A 16,738-nucleotide genomic window follows, 5' to 3' on the forward strand; every position below is an offset into this window, starting at 1 on the left:
AATTAGTGGTCGTCTCGCTTGGCCATGAAAAAAAAAAAAAAAAAAAAAAAAAAAAAAAAAAAAAAAGAGAAGTGCATCACTGCGCATCTATTGCAACCGGAGCATATGAAGACATCTATTACTTATACATTGATGACAGAATGTGACAACGATTTCAAGATTTTTATCCCGCAAAGGCGGTCCGAACTTCGATAAAGGCCTCAAATATCTGGGCGGGCAAAGCTCCTTCATCTCCCGCTGTGCCGTTCCACGAATTTGATAGCCGATGTGGGCCACTGAATCTTGAGATGAACGAATAGGGGACGGCCGTTGATGAAGAAACGCCCCTGAAAAGGACACAGACGAGATTAGCGCCTGGGTCCAGAGCAAATTTGGCGTCCGACTTGACCAATAAGCTGCCATTCGTACCTGCAGCGGATCAAATATGGACCCTGGTAATCATGGATGGCCCTAGACCTATCCCCTGCCTGAGCTTGCCGGGACCAGAAAAGAAAGGAGAGCAGCAGATGGAATGCCCGTTCAATATGGGATGAACACACTGTTGACAAAGAAAGGCACACGCACCATCACCCCTCCTCCTTGGTCAATATTGGAGCGAAATTGCCAGTCCCAGCCAGGCTTCGCTGGTCCGTCCTGTCCCGCAATGCATGTTTTCATTGCTTGTGCATGCATGTGCTGTATTGTACTACTTGCATAGTGCAGAACAGTAGAGCGACAAGGGCATGTGTACTGTATGGTCCTTGCCATATCAGACCGGGTGACTGACAGGCTTCCCCTTCCCAACCCCAGCACCACTATCCAATGCCAGGCTCTGACAACCACGGACCTGGCCGTTGGTTTCCTAATCTGTAAATGTGCTCCGCCCCGGAACCTCCTCCCAAAATCTCTCGGTCCATCCTACACTCTTCTTCTCTTTCCTCTCCTTTCCTCTAGTGTGCGTGGTAATTCTACCCTCACGGCGACACCAGGTCTAATTCACGTCTTCGTAGACGACGGCAATCGCCCTTACACTCATTTCTACAGTCTGCCTGCAGGCGTTCCATTCCTTTTTTACATTCCAATAACACGACAGGCTGACTCGGCTCTCGTAATCATTCATTCATTCGTTCGTTCACTCACCCATTCACTCACTCACTCACGCACATACTTTACTTCGTCAGCCTCGCGGAATTATTCTCTCACTTGCCATTTATTGAATACGGCGGCATAATCTGATCATTTCCAAACGACCTAATTCGACTGCTCTTCCCTCTCGGCTCAATATACGGGGCTACAGCCAAAGTAATTGCTTCTGAGTGTTTCGCCAGTCTCTTAGTCCAAATTGCGTCGAAATACTTTCCGCTGGTGGAGGTCCAATATCATCCTATTCCCGCGATCGAAAGCAGCAAAACAGGAATCTCGCAATTACGGCTATGCTTGAATTATAACGATACCGGAAAAGATAATACGTCTGCCTCCTGACCTGGATTCACCGCCCTGGGACATAATATTCACAACAGGAAGGCTTTTAGTCTAATCGCGCAGAAGATGGTCGGAGTCACTGTTCACGATGGAGAATACCACTTGGGTTCTCGGATGCCTCTGATGGCTAGAGATGCCAGCGCACCGGCGCCGCCGATTTCTGCCGGTGGCCCTGGTTTCTTCAAGCGGCTCGTAGCCCGCCAGTCTTCGGACGAGTGCGTCAATGGCCAACCCTCGAATCTTTGCGAGAAGCCTGTGACCAGCCAAACCCTTGCCCTTCCCATAGCACTGGGAGTCACGTAGGTGTTTTCTGTGCCAACCTATACAATCCAAGCTGGTTTCTGACACTAAATATCTACAGGATTCCGTTGGTTGCACTGGTAGTTATGCTCGTCTGGTTGCACCGCAAGAATGTTCGCAGGCAGAGGCAAGAGGATGCTAATGACCCGCACAAGTCCCTCGATTTTGGCCTGGACATGGCCCCGGGCAAGCGCAAGAGCAAGCTTTTTGGAGGAGAGAAACTTGGCGGCGGCCCTCACAACCGACAGATCTCGATGGACATGAACCTTTCGAGCCCGTACCTTCTGCCTCCCAACATGCAGAACTCCCGCGAGTCGATTCATTCTTTGGCCAAGACTCTGCACAACGAGGATCCTTACCGTCACATCACCCAGTACAACGCGAGCGATGCCGGATCTCTACGTTCCTACAAGGCCGGCGGTATGGATCGCCCTGCAGGCCCCAAAATCACTGTTCCTACCTCCCGCAAGGGCTCGCTCCAGCCAACCTCGCCGACATCGACGATTGGGTCTGTGCCCCCGCGTTACGAAGCATCTCAAGACGATTATGTCAAGCCTCCTCCACCAGCAGCTCTAAAATCCCCGACACCGGTTGATTCCACCCCCTACCCTGACGACAAGTCTGGACCACTCGCCACGGCTATGCCCTCCGTCCCCGAGATCCAGGAACCGAAACCTGCTTCGTTGCCTAAAGAATCATCGCAAGCCCCCAGCCTTGCGGCCGTTCCTCCTTCCTCACCTCTGGCAATCTCAGCTCAAGAGAGCTCCGGCCCTTGCAGCGACAACTACAAGGCGTTCAACTTTGCTCAGGACCCGGCCTATAGCCCTCCGACGCAACCACTGCCGCAGCTCCCCACCATCAACACCGAGCTGGCTGCTCCCGCCCCACTGAACCTCGACCGTCAACCAATGACCGCACCCATTATTGGCGAGGGTGAATATGCCGACAACCTTGACCAAGTTGAGGAGCGTGGAAGGTCACAGCATCGCCGCCAATCGTCCGAGTATCCCCCAGAGCCTTCGCTGGCCAGCCTAGGCCTGCCACAGCAAGACAACAAGCGCCTTTCAGTTGGTTTCCAGGACAACAAGAGGCACTCAGTCGGCTTCCGCCCGTTGCCTCCTAGCGAAGTGACCGAGTCCGAGGACCCTGAGACCAGGGCCAATCGTATCCGATCATTTTACAAGGAGTACTTCGACGACAGCAAGAACGCAGACCCGATGCCCCCGCTGCAAGAGGGATACAACTACCACCCAGGCAGCGGTCAGCGGAATAACCAGGGCGCCCAGTACTACGAGGACTATGACCAGAGCTACCTCAACGACGCCGCTTACTATGACCCCGACACCAACTCGTTCGTTATGCCATATGCCCAGCCCGTCGCTCGTCGTGCCATGACCCCCCCTCCATCTGGATCACGGTTCCCCGGACCCAGGGGCGGCCCTAGACGGCCCCATGCTGGCTCTATCGGTGGAATGAGTCTGCCAGGTAACCGCGGACCCCCTCGCCGTCCCGGATCCGCTGCTTCAAATGGCCGATGGGGTTCTGGCCCTAGACCTGGATCATCAGCATCCAACCCACACAACCGCGGCAGGGCGGGAAGTGCCATGTCTGCCTCGAGGAAGCCAATGCCGCCACCTGCGGCTCTAACTACCCTTCCCAACCCCTCGAAGCTGCGAGATGATTCCTTTGCGATCATGGCTGCTGTTGACTTCGCACCGCCTTCTACCTTCAAGGATCAGGCCGTCGGCCGATCGCAGAGCCCTGCCGGAGGAGAGAGGCTTGCTTATCAGGCACCTGCCGTTCATTCTCCCTTGGTCTCTGCATTTGACGAAATGGCAGCCCTCCCAAGCCCGTAAGTTGAGCCGAACACCTGTTTGCCTTGTCACTTGATGTTGTTGAGGGAGTCATTCTAACGGCCTGTTACAGTCACCTTTTGAGGAAATCCAGCACATTCACCGGTCTTGATTTCGCACCTCCCAGGAAGTTCAAGGATGCGGATACGATGAGCGACGCAGGCAGCATCCGCAGCAACCGCAGTGGAATCTCGGCCGTTCAGCTTGGTGCCATTAGAAGCGGCGCTGGGCGTGTCAGCCGCCTGCCGGGCGATCAAATCTTCACCAAGGCTGCCATGGACGAAACTCTAAAGCCATCGTGGAAGATGCGTGACTAAGAGGTTGCTAATTTGCGTTTTGGTTCCGTTCGCTAAAAGCCATGATGAAGTTGTTCCTCGCCTCGCTTGCTATTTCTTCGCGCATCAGCATCGGAGTTTGTTCTTTTTTTTTTGGATTGCACGACCTGGCCATCTACAGACTATATAGTCGTGGATTTCTATGCTCACGCCTCTCATATACCTTCCATCGTTCGTCCTACTATTTGACAGATGGGATAAATGTGATGATACTGGGTAATGTCTTGTTTATTTTTTTTTCATCCTTTTATTTTGACGTGTACATACCACAACCTTTGTGTCAAAATCACGTGAAGAAGTGGCCTGACAAGACAGTAAAAGGACAGTCGCTGGGATCGTTGGTTTTCATTTTGCCTTGGTTAGATACCGACACCCTTTTCCATGGTTACTACTCTGTTATGAATGTTTCTTTCTTCATTTCCCGAATAGACAGGGTACTCATCAGTAATTCGAGAACGACTAGCTTCTAGATATTAACTGTATATAGAGATTGGTTGGGGCCCCATTGAAATAACAAAAAAAAACACAAAAAAGAAATAAACATACAATGACAAACAACAACAACAACAAAAAAAAAAAAAAAAGAGATGAAAACCCATCAGACGCGTCAAAATCGAGCCGTTGATTGGATGAACTTCTGCACTAGGCGGTACATGCCGTGATTGATCTCATCAAATTATTGATCATTACTCGTGCTAGATACCTTGGGTAGGTACCTATCCCGCATGCCTTTTCCAGAAGATCTTCCGTAGCCTCAGTGACACGGGTGTGATCCGATCTGTGGCCGCGGGAATTCCGAATCCCGTCTCGACATAAACCCAGAAAACTCTCGGATTTTGGACCTCTCACCTCGGACTGGGTTTCTTCACTCAGCATTCATGTGCTGATCGCTGCTCGCAGGCCATTGCTACCTCTACAGGACAACCCTTCAGTAAGTGAAGGATAAATAAACAGTCAAGAACGGGTCCTTGATGCTGCCATCCCCCGAGCCATTTTCAAAGATGATTGTATGCTGGGACTTATAATTTTCAGTGTTCTTGGCAAAAACTTATTTAGGGTAAATGTGGTGCTGTGAAATTGGACTGGTTAGTCTATGGCCTGGTCTTGATGATCATACTATTCTCCAGTTCCGACTGTCGACGGCATTCAAAAAAAAAAAAAAAAAAAAAAACGAAACACACACAGAAAAGAAAACAAAAACAAAGCGACATGGATGGTCTTTGAACGTCATACCACGTGCAGTGCTTGCGTGGATCTTTGTTTTGAGGAAAGTAACGTATGCCGAGTCCATGCTGTGTAGATCAACCAGAGGAAAAACAAGCATCCGGCAAAATCATTTGTTCTGGTTCATTGTACGTCTTGTTTCAGAAAAGAACCCCTGGGGCTGCATATCGCAAGTAATTCCAATCGACGACTAGTATGTGATTCTGAACAGCCAGTTGTTTGGAACTTGGCCAAACATAGACCAAGTGTCGAGTCGGGAGGTAGCCAGAGAGGTACGTACTCCATACACATGCAGTCATAGCAGGGTCTACCGACCGTTTATTAGCCAGGGCAGGGGATGGCTAACCTCATACCGGTAGACCTGCAGAGCATCGGCCGTGCACTACTAAGCGCGAGTGTTTTTGGTGTATAAACCCCGATTATCAATCTGGGTACCTAAACCCTTTCGAGGAGAAGGGCCTTGGAAGGCTGTCACTTGTTGGTTTGGAAAGCAAAACCGACGCAAGCACGCCCAGACTTGTGTGAAACATGCGAGAGCAGCCAGACTCGTGACAGCGCAAAAGAAAGAGAAAGAAAAAAAAACATCGCATGTAGTACGCTCCATGGCGTTGGCATGTTTGATTCTGTTGGAACAAGGCGGCTGATGCATCGAATGCGTCAATTAATTGACCGTCGTTCGGCTAAGACCCGGAGATGCGTGGAAGCGGAAGGCCAATTACTATTTTTGTTTAGGGTGCTTGACAGTTCGGGCCGGCCGACCTAGCGGGTTGGCGGAAGGAGAGAATTATAACGTAGGGCATCTTTTTTTGGGGCAGCAAAAGAAACCACGGGAAAAAGAAGGGTACGGCAGGCTCCCAACCCAGCTTTCGTGTTTTAGATCGCCACCCGCCAGCTGTACGAGCCCTGTGCCAATTCGAGCATTAGCGTCTTTAACCGCGTGTCGGCACGAAAATCGGTCCAGTCTGCGGGAGAGGCGGTGCAACTGGAAGACGGTTAACTGAGTTCGTAGCTTTTTTGACACACGCATGGGTCGGTTGCGGGCGCGAAGCTTACTAGCTTTCGATTCTATTCTGTTTTGGCTCGCCGATCATTGTTTGTTGTATTATTTGCTGCCTATCCGACGGGAATCCTTACGCCCCTCGTCAAGTATGTTGATATGCATGACAGTACAAGTACCGGTAATTTAGCGGACTGGCTGTAGGTCATACAATATACCTAACTACCCCTCTGCCACCTGGCGGGCCAGTATGGGAAATAATTAACTAGCAACTGGTTTTCAAAAGTCAATGGTTGTTGAATCGGACCAACCAATTTTCAGCTGCTAGGGGTTTTACTGTTACTTCTCCGCAACGGCGACACCAAGACAAGACACATCTGGGCCGCCACCCCAGCCTGCAAAATTGCGGGTATCCAATAACGCTGCAGGCCAGGATCCCTGCTTCTCGTGTTGTCATTCATCTCCTCCTCCCCGGGGGGGCCACCCTCCCACAATTGCTAAGCCCTCTTCTTCGCTCCCTCTTTCTCATGCTGTTCCCCCGTCAATCGAACTTTTTTCGTCCCCTCAAACCTTTCGTCCTCTCCAGCTCCCAACCTTGCCAGCATCGAACTTCGAAGGATTCCCCTGGCGACGCGCCACAACAGTGCTCTGGGATTCCTTCGTAAGCTGCACGGCTTCTGTGCACTGCGCCGTAGGACCTGACAAAGTCTTAGCGGACCCGGAATCGGAAACCAATCGTGCTTTTCATCGCATTAGCTAAGCCAGCCATTCATTCAATTGGGGCGTTCGGAAAAATCGGTTTGCTGGTTTTTTCTGGGGGATCCCGACCATTCGATCCTTTCATCCCTTCGCATATTACACTCCAATGTCAACAAACTTTCGGAGGTCCTAATTAATCGACCCAGAGCTTTTCACTACTGTCAGCTCCTCTCTTGTGCTCCTTGCTTCTTTCTTACTTTTTTTTTATTTTTATTTTTTTTTATTTTTGTTTTTTTTATTCGATTTTCCCCTTCCAATTGAAGTGGACAGGACGCTGGGACGGCTGGTTTATTCCAACGATATCACCACGAGGCTTCGATAAGGTCGGATAGTCGACGCCACCTACGAAGCCAACGACCAGGCCGCCCGACTTCTCCCTGGCCCATTCTCTGAGCCAACCAAAGTAAAAGAAAGCCTGTCAAGCCTGTGTACGCTTGTACCTACAGGTTGGCCATTGAGTTTACGACTCTAATTAACACTGGTCGCCATTGAACTGGTCGAGGTGTTTGCCATCTTTTTCCTCTTGTCGCTGCGAGGTATGTCAACTTTGACTTGGTTTCGAATGCTTTACTCCTCCCCGGGATCCCTAAGCTCTACACACTTGAACAATCATACACACATACTCGTCAACAATTTGAGGAGGCGTTCAAAATCACTCCTCAGGAACGCTAGGCCCAAGAATAGGATTGCTTAGGGGTCTGGATCGCTTTCTTCGACGCCTTCTATGGCTTGCACCCCGAGACGTCTATTTCTCCTTGCCGCAGCCGTACCACTGTACCTATTGCCCTGAGTGTGGACTGGAACTTTTTTTATATTTTTTTTTTCTTTGGTCGGACCCGTCACAGAGCTGGTGTGCGGCGTCGTTGTTACTCTGCAATCGAGACTTGGGACGGGCACATAGGCTACCAAACCTTCTTGCCTAACGACCCGACTTGTTGCAGAGTATCCTGTTAGTCCCCTATACTCGTTCCAAATCGCACCACCTCGGGAGCCTCTTCAACTACCTGTGGCTGTTTTCCTTCGATTGCATTTTTGTTTTTGGCCATAACCTCAGCATGGATATTTTTTTCATGGAGCTCTATCGCCGGCGCCCACCATGTCCACTAACAAGGTTCATTATCCTCATCATAGGACTCATCTAAGAAGGTTTATTATCGGTGCCTTCAACATGTCCAGTAGTAACTCAACCGGTCAGTGAACTGCACCCACGCCTTCTTGATATGCTGACATCTGTCCTAACACGCATTCCCATTTCTAGTTGAAACATCGGCGCCGCCGCCGAGCACTTCGGCCCCTCCCCCTTCGACGCCAACTGTACCTACTACGTCGAACCCGCCTCCCCCTCCTCAAACCACATCAACTACTTCTGCACCACCATCTCCCCCGACGACCACACAACCACCGCCGTCTTCGTCACCTACAACCACTCAAGCGGCGCCGCCACCATCGACGACACAACCTCCACCGACAACTCAGGTCGTGACAACGATCATAGATCCATCTAATCCTGGCAGCACTATCACACAGACGGTAGTGCAAACCAACCCGGCCCCTAGCCCGACCGCGTCCTCCTCCGGGCCAGCAACCAGCCAACCGCCTGCCAACAATGGAGCGAGCGGAAATGACGGTTCGGGAATGTCCAGCAATGCCAAGATAGCCGTGGCAGTGGTGGTACCAATTGCAGCAGTTGCACTGCTCGTACTTGCTGCCCTGTGGTTCTGGCGTAAGCGCAAGGCACGTAAGGAAGCCGAAGAACAACGCCGCAAGGAGGTGGAAGAGTACGGCTTCAACCCCAACGCCGACGGGCCAACTGTTCCAAATGTTGGTGGCGGTTCTTACGCCATGGCGGAGGATACGTCTTCAGGTTACCGAGGCTGGGGTTCAACGACGATGGCAGGCTCAACCGGACGCAAGGCTTCGACGACTATTTCTAGTGGGGCGGCGGCTGGCGCCTTCTCGGACATCAACTCCCCTGGTCGCGGTAACAACATGTCTGATTCGCGTAGTAGCGAGCCGCTCATGTACGATCACAACCACGGCGACGGTTCGATATCTCCTGAGGGCGAGATTCTCGGCGCTATGGGTCCCTCAGCTGCGGCGAACCGTGGTGCAGACGTGCGTAGGGGGCCCTCGAATGCATCGTCGTCTTACAGCGCAGCGGCCCGCTCCGACGGTTCCGGTGACTTGAATGGTATCGGCATGGCCTATGGCGGCGATCAGCACTCATACGGAGCCGGCAACGCCTACGGCGTCAACAGCCCCTACGCCGAAAACTATGGAAGCAGCCCCCCTGGCCCTGCGATGGCCGGTGGCGGACGCGGCGCCGACTTCAATGGTGGCACGAGCTCCCCTATAATCAAGGACAACCCGGCTCGTCGCAACACTCGCATCGAAAACACAAGCCACTACCCACAACAGGCTGCTGGTATTTCACAGAATTTCTAAAGCTCCCTCTAAAGATTTCAAGCTCGGGACCTTGCAAGTCTCGCCCGCTGGATAGCCAGGCGTAATCCACCGTATATAAACGTTACCAAAAGCACCATAATGCGTTCAATCGCTCCTGGGATACCGCCCACGATACCCGATCTTTCAGATTTCCTTATGTTGCTACCTTACTATACTTTTATTATGGAGACGATGGGCTCCATCCAATATGGGATTCGATTCTTCCCCCAAGTCTGCGGCCGACGCGGCCGTCTTTTAGAGTCTGTACGGCTCGGGCGTCTTGACAAGACGTGTGAGGTGCTTATCGGAACTTTCTCTTTTGTCTCAAAACCTTTTCTGTTATTTCTGCGTCTTGCACACACCTCGCAGACAGCGTTCTCCTTGTTGGTTTTGTATTTTTCTCCTTTTCCATGATACATATTTGAACCGACTTTTGTTCATTTTCGGCTGTTTTCATTTACGTAACCTAGCTCTACATAATGAAATAACAGTTGCTAGCGAAGAAACGTGTGAGACGTTTGCGGACCTCGGGATCAGTCGGATGATTCGTACTAGGCTCGGTACGATATAATGATATTTTGTCACTAGTGGCAGATAGATACGATGTATGCTTCAAGATGGTGATGCTTGCTAACCGTTGTCACGTTATACTAGTTACGAGTAAGATGAGGATCCTCTTCGAAGGAGAGGGAATCAGTACATGCCTACTCCTCACAAGCGAGACTTGCTCGTTGCGGCCCTGACAGGTAACCTCTGGCCCAGTCCCTGACTCAGCTCAACCCGGTCCCACCAGAACCTGCACAGTTCGAGCTCTCGCCCGGAAATGCTCTGCACCATGGCAGCAATCCCTCTGCTGCCTGTACCGGCAGGCCCCAGCCGTTCGTCGTTCCCTTGACCAAAGACGAGGAGCTGACCGGCAGTGGCGGCGCTCCTTCCCGCGGACGGCGACTCAAACGGTGGCCAAAAAATGCTCCCGACTGCAGCTCCCGCGTTGGGGTCCCCATCGCGAGAGGCAATGAAGCGCACGTACGCGCCGTGCATGGCGTCCGATATGGCCATGAGGCCCGGGTATGGGGCCGCGGGCTGCTTCTGTTGCCCGTCCCCGCGGGTCCTGTCGGCCTCGTTGAATATCGTGGGCCCGAGCAGGGTGGCGTCGTGGGCGGCGAACGGGGTGTTGTCGGCGTGGTTGGCCGTGGCGAGCGGGGGCGACAGCGGCGCAAAGTGGTAGACGTAGACGCTGTCCGTGGTGGCGGCGGACAGCATGTCGGCGAACTGCAGCACGGGGCACACGTAGGCGTAGTGCGCGTACGCGGCCTCGATGCGCGCCCACTGCCGTCCGTGACCCCTGGGCACGGGGTGGTAGAGCTGCGCCGCGGCGTGGTTGGTGGTCGGGTCCGGGTAGGCTACGAGCGCGAGGGGGTCGAGGTCCTCGGCATCGCTGGCGCCCGGGATGAGCGTCTTGAAGAAGGCCCGGAACTCGAGGTCCGTGTCGGTCGCGGCGGGGACGAAACTGGCGCCCTCGTGCGTGTTGTACCCCGTCAGGATCGGGATCTTGAGGACTTGGCCGCGCCGGAGACTGGAGATGGGCATGTCTGGAATGGTTACGCCGTCGATGGTGGGCTGGAAGGGCCAGCATACGCTCCTACAGTACTTCACCCAGACGTTGAGGGCTGCCGAGTGGATGTCATGGACGGGTAGGCTGCGCAGAGTCGGCAGGATGTCTGCCTCTGGCATGTTTTGGATGTCGAGAGCGGCGAGAAAGTCGCGTAACTGATCAACGTGCCGTTGGTGTGTGGGCGTCAAGACGGAACGCGCAAGCGGGCCGCCGGACTCGAGGATCGCTTTGTGGAAGGGGGTTGGTGCCGACGCTGCCGTGGTAGCGTAGTAGATGAGATGATGGCCAATCTTTTCGCAGTGTTAGTAGGTGGGTATGCCACCGAGACAACTCGAGAGGGTAGATATAGCAGCCTGCAAGACGCAAAAACAAACGTACCGAATGAGCACCAGCACTGAGACCCATAACCGTTACATTTCCAGCGTCGCCGCCGAACTCGGCAATGTTTTCCTGGACCCAAGCGAACAACATCTGCTGATCCATCAAGCCCAGGTTCAGCACACCCTCCTTGGCAGCAGCTACGGATGGCAAGAAGCCCAGCGGGCCAACCCTGTAGTTGAAGCTCACGCCGACGACATCCTCGGCGGCACACGACACGAAGCTGGCCATGTTACGCTCTGCTCCCAGCCCCATGTTGAACGCACCGCCGTGCACGTAGATGATGACGGGGAGTAGACGATCCCGGGCGCCGTTTCTAGTCCTGTTCACCGGCACGTAGATGTTGGCGTTGAGGCAATCCTCGCCGGTCTGGACGCCCTCGGGAGGTAGCAGTACCCCCGGGCATTGTTGTCCAAACTCGACGGCAGCCACGCCTGCTGCGTCTCCTGGAGAGGCTGCCGGCAGTGGCTGGGGAGGCCGAAAGCGGTTCTCTCCCGCCGTACTCTGCGCGAAGGGCACGCCAAGAAACTCGGCTAGCGGCTTGGGGTAGTCTGTGCTAGAGGGCCGCGTCTTGCCGACGTATGCACCTTGCCGGAGCTTCACTCTCGGTGGGGAGGATGCCGATATGGCTGTCATATTTGGCGGTTGTGGGGAGAGGTTACAACTAGCCTATTCGACAAACGAAAACCCCCCTTCCGGACTTTTGGGAACAAGGCTATAACACGAGAGGTATATGGAAAATGATCAATACAAACGGCAAAAGGAGAAGAGACAAAAGAAAATCACATCCGAGATCGAAAAAAAAAAAAAAAAAAAATACAAAATCAAAAAGAAATCAAAAAGGAATGATTCAGTTGCCCAATAAAAAGGCACTATCAACTAGGAGTTATAGAAACGACATCGACAACATCGCCTGTGACGTCGTGTTGTTGTTTCCCAGTCCCCGAATCCACAGTAACATGCGCAGTGTTGTGCGCTACAAGCTGCTGCTGGTGCTCCTGCTGCTGCCTCACGCTCTCGGCCCGAAGCTGGCGCAACCTCGGCAAACGTCGCACTCCCTCAGCTGGACGTACCGCCAGTCTATATTTCGAGTACGGCCTCTGGTGTCGATATCTGCTGAAGCTGCCACCATATGACCAGAAAAGTATCAAAGTCGTGATGATGATTGCCAAAAGCGCAATGGCGGCTGAGGTGAGTGGGTGTTGTCGGCGTTGACGAATCGTCGCGTTCGTTTTCATTTTCGTATTTTTTTTTTTTTTTTTTTCCGTTATTAGGGGGGTGCCAGGGGTATCCGTTGACCAAAGATTTAGGGGTCCGAGTGCCGGCTAGGAGTGGGGTACCCGAACGAGGGAGGTACTTGACAGCTTAGGCTGGATGAGGCAGGTCCCTCAAGGTTTTACCTAGGTGAAGGGACAGGACGGCAGCCGACAAAAAGAGCAAGCTAGAATAGACGAACATACAGCACACCCGTCCCCTACTGCTTGACTGATGTAGCTGATTGGATGTTTTGTTTTTGTGAGATAGTGTATGTTTATGACTATAGGGCTGAAGTCAGAGTTAAATATATTTATACGGATTAAAAAGATTGGATATCTTCTAGACAAGGAAAAAAGAAAGAGAAGAGCAACAGAAAAGAGGGAGAAAGGAGAGCCAGGGCAAGATGGGGAGAAGAGTAAGAAGAAGAAGAAGAAAAAAATCAGGGAAAACACAGATAAGATGAAGAATTCAAATTAAAAAGACAAGAACCGAGAGAGCAAAGAACAAAAACCTCCACAAGTTCATACCCAGTTAGCCAAGTCCACACGCCCCCAGAAGGGGAAACCTTTGCCTGTTGGCTGCGGAATCAAACAAGCCGGGTCCCTTACCAAGCTCTGCGCCGCATCCTATTTCGCCAGCAAACTGCACCAATTTCCTCACCAAATTTCAAACAGGCGTTATGGGGTCCTCCTTTGAGGCACAAGGCACAAACAAATACCAACCTCCATCCTCCTTGGCCGCAAGGGGAAGGGGGTTATCCCTCTGCGAGAAAACAACCCCCACATAAATTACTACTTGCAAAGCCGTATACCCGCTTACTCACATCTTGGCACTTGACAAACCCGAGTCCCAAGCCGTCTGCCTAGGAGGAAAACCAAAGGGACCAACTCGTCACGAGAGATCCATCCAATTTTGATCGACCCGGAAATCTGCCGCGGCTCCGCTGTTGAAACTACAATACTGCACTGCTACACATGTGGGCAAAAACAGTCTCACGCTGGTGGGCCGCAAACATCTTCATGTCAGCAATTCATACAGTACAGTAGATCGTCAAAGTCCAAGGAACACAAGGAACACAAGGGGAAAAAAAAGATGCATCTGCCTGCTTGCTATATTTGTACTCTTTGAGTTTGGCAGAAACCATGCGAGTACTTTACTTTGTTAGTCTGCATCATGTACAGTAAGCTGCCGAGCTGGGTAAAAACTTAAGTAGAAAAGAACCGCAAGTGAATGAAGAATCCGACCAGAGCCAGCACACCAACGCTCCATGGTAATATGTTTTCCCTTCCTTCTTGGCGACGAGGGACCACTATCAAATATTCCTTCCCGAGATTCTCAAGCGGGACTGGCCCGCCCCTAATGTAAGAAATACAAAGACCAAGAAAAACAAAACAGGTCAAACAAACCAACCCAAATCACGACCTGAAAAAAAAAAAAAGAAAAAAAAAAAAACCAAACCATCTAACCAATACTCCCTGATACTCCTTGCTATAAGCGTACAATCATGAAACTCTAATCGTCAACCGTCATAAAATCTGCTAATCGCAGCGCACAAATGAAATGACTTGGCATAGTCCAGCCATGGTATACTCGAAAGATCAAGTGAGGACCCTTACGCCGCCCATCCTCATCCGCCGCTTGATCACCGGACTGCAATGTCGTTTACACTGGCATCCGGGATGGTAGGTGCAGACTGCATCATGTTAGAGATGCGCTTGCTCTGTCGACGCTGAGCCCACTCCCTACTGAGCTGGCGGGACCGCTCTGCCGCCTCCTGCCGGGCCAGCTTTGCCATGTTCTCTCGCTCGCGCTGTTCGGCGCCGCGATCGACCGAAAAGTTGTTATCACGTTTGAAAATCTCCCGCCCACGCCGGCGTTGCATTTGCAGCTCTTCCGCCGACACGGTACTGCTGCCTTTGCTGATGCTCGTGCTTCCCGTAGAAGACGAGACGCCCCGGGTACGACTGTCTAGCGACGTCGCGTCCCTACCGCGAGCCTGATCTAGGCTGGAAGCCTCGCTGCCGCTGCCGCCCCCCAGAGTCCGCCGCGAGGGGCTGGAGCCCCCGGCAATAGTAAGCCGCTTTCTGACAGGGCTGGCTGAGCTCTCAGATTTGCTGACAACCTTGCTGCTCTGGCGAGCCCGGCTAGTAGCAGTCTCGCGGGGAAAGCTGCTGGGTGCAGCAACGCTCGATTTGATTGGGCGTGCCTTGAACTCGCGTCTCTTGCGTTCCTCCTCCTCCTGGGCCCGCAGCTTCGCTTGATGCTCCTCCCTTTTGCGCCTAGAGATGGCCTCACCCGGAAGCTCAAATGTGGGCCGAGTTGGCGCCCTCGTCGAGCGAGTCCTTGCAGGACTGCTTTCCTCTACAGCAGCCTTTGCAGCACTTGCCCTCAACAGCCTGGCCTCGCGCTCCTCCTTAAGACGTCGCGCGACAGCCTCACCGGGCAGTTCAAAATTTGACCGCGTTGTTGGCCTCGATGATTTCGCCAGCGGCTTCGGAGGTTGCAGGCTGGCAGGTCGCGCTACGTTCCTCTTGGAAGGGGTTGAACCCGGCCCATGCCTGCTTTGAGCATCTTGAGCAAGGCTAGGAGTCCGATCTGACCTGCGTGCCGAGCCCGACCGCGAGACTTCTGTGGTTGTGGTGCGTATAGTGCTAGTTCTGCGAGTGGTGGTCGTTGACGATGTTCGTTTGACTGTCGAGTGGGCGGGGGAGGTCTTGTTAAACATCTTGTCCGGCGATGGGACACGCTCAGCACGTATGACCTTATCTAGCTCCTCCAACTGCTCTTCGAACTCATCCAGTGCCTCGAACGAGTCCTCGATTCTTTCGGTTCGTGGACGGGCCATGATGATAGGTCGCGCGCTAGAAACTTTCAATATCTGTGCGTCCTTGGGCAACGACTCCATCGGTTCCCCTTCTTCGGATTTGTGCAAGACAAAGCGAGATTCCGTAGAGTCGGTGCCAGCATCACCATCATTATCCATGATAGCCATCTCTCCGTCCGTGGTGGCCGTGATGGTGTGGGCTAAACCTTGTGTTGGGTTCCTGATGGGCGTCGCGAGAAGTGTAAAAACCGGAGGTTTGTAGGATATGTCCGAGACAGCTTCGCTAGAATCATCAACCTCTGCGCCTAGCTTGGTCTCTAGTAAGTTGCATCCAAAGTAGAGTTTCTCGGTTTCGTTGGCGTCAACTGTGTTGTATGAGCCTGGAGTCTTGCCACTGTCCCGATAGTATTTCTCAGCAGTGGATGATGATGCGGGCACCGAAAGAATATATTCGAATTCGCCCGCCTGATGCTTGGCCCACGGCACCGAGTGGACAAGCGACCGAGTCGTTGGCGTTAGAGGTCGTGTAAGTTTACCCTCGAGGACGGAATCTAACATCATGCGACAAAACCATGAGCAGGGAAATCCTTGTTTCGCTTGGAGATTCGAGACGAAGACAGCCCTATCCTACCTGTATCAACTGTATGAGAGGAAGCACCAGTATCGGGACCTTCACACTGTACAATGCAATCCGTCTCGGCCTTCAGATGGGGAGGTACGAACGTGTACTCTTCCAACTGAGGTCGCTTCGCAACAGCGCGGATGGCGCAAAACTCCGTCTTCTGTGGACTGGTGATATGGAAATGGTCCAGGCGATAGACCAATGAGTCGGCAGTGTTACTTCTAGCTGCACCGGGCGTCTGCTTGTTCTGAGCCTGACTGACGTCGAGCTCTCCCAGTATGGTGGACTCGAATGTGGCGTCGGTATGCGTGTCCGAGTGCTCTGAAGCGAATGACAACGGAGAGACGCATGCTTCGACGGGGTCCTCAAGGACGGTGAACATGTCCTTCGATTGGCTTACTCGAGGCATTATGCTCACTGTCGTGTTGGGCCCAGCCCTGAGACAGATGGTGTAGGTGAGGCGGAGCAAAAATACCCGAAATCAGACACAGGGGTGGTTGGCAAGGGGTGAGTTGACCCAATGGCAGCTATTGGTCTGCAAACTCTTTTTTTTGGTGGTAATCCTGGATTCGGTGCTCTGAAAATCTTAATCCAAGAAGAAGGTGGCCGGGAGTTTAGGCTGATTGATGTTGGTACAACTGTGATGAAGTACGGTATTCTGTCGGATT

At 52.6% G+C, this 16,738-nt stretch overlaps 5 protein-coding genes across 5 annotated transcripts; 2 read left to right on the top strand and 3 right to left on the bottom strand.

Moving 5' to 3' along the window:
• Positions 1 to 1,527: 1,527 nt before the first annotated feature.
• On the top strand, positions 1,528 to 3,931 carry PpBr36_07111 (uncharacterized protein; the record flags this gene model as incomplete). Its single annotated transcript, XM_029894249.1, has 3 exons — positions 1,528 to 1,760; positions 1,823 to 3,613; positions 3,688 to 3,931. The coding sequence occupies 3 exons, from the start codon at positions 1,528 to 1,530 to the stop codon at positions 3,929 to 3,931; spliced, it is 2,268 nt and encodes a 755-aa protein (XP_029748685.1).
• A 4,166-nt stretch (positions 3,932 to 8,097) lies between these two features.
• On the top strand, positions 8,098 to 9,374 carry PpBr36_07112 (uncharacterized protein; the record flags this gene model as incomplete). Its single annotated transcript, XM_029894250.1, has 2 exons — positions 8,098 to 8,119; positions 8,188 to 9,374. The coding sequence occupies 2 exons, from the start codon at positions 8,098 to 8,100 to the stop codon at positions 9,372 to 9,374; spliced, it is 1,209 nt and encodes a 402-aa protein (XP_029748688.1).
• A 711-nt stretch (positions 9,375 to 10,085) lies between these two features.
• On the bottom strand, positions 10,086 to 12,003 carry PpBr36_07113 (uncharacterized protein; the record flags this gene model as incomplete). The annotated part of the gene is made up of 2 exons (XM_029894251.1): positions 10,086 to 11,279; positions 11,368 to 12,003. The coding sequence occupies 2 exons, from the start codon at positions 12,001 to 12,003 to the stop codon at positions 10,086 to 10,088; spliced, it is 1,830 nt and encodes a 609-aa protein (XP_029748687.1).
• A 239-nt stretch (positions 12,004 to 12,242) lies between these two features.
• PpBr36_07114 (uncharacterized protein) lies at positions 12,243 to 12,605 on the bottom strand (the record flags this gene model as incomplete). The annotated part of the gene is made up of 1 exon (XM_029894252.1): positions 12,243 to 12,605. The coding sequence occupies one exon, from the start codon at positions 12,603 to 12,605 to the stop codon at positions 12,243 to 12,245; it is 363 nt and encodes a 120-aa protein (XP_029748690.1).
• Positions 12,606 to 14,266: 1,661 nt separating this feature from the next.
• On the bottom strand, positions 14,267 to 16,479 carry PpBr36_07115 (uncharacterized protein; the record flags this gene model as incomplete). Its single annotated transcript, XM_029894253.1, has 2 exons — positions 14,267 to 15,999; positions 16,080 to 16,479. The coding sequence occupies 2 exons, from the start codon at positions 16,477 to 16,479 to the stop codon at positions 14,267 to 14,269; spliced, it is 2,133 nt and encodes a 710-aa protein (XP_029748689.1).
• Positions 16,480 to 16,738: the final 259 nt, after the last annotated feature.

The sequence above is a fragment of the Pyricularia pennisetigena genome, chromosome 1 (genome assembly GCF_004337985.1).
Source record: "Pyricularia pennisetigena strain Br36 chromosome 1, whole genome shotgun sequence".
NCBI lineage: Eukaryota > Fungi > Ascomycota > Sordariomycetes > Magnaporthales > Pyriculariaceae > Pyricularia > Pyricularia pennisetigena.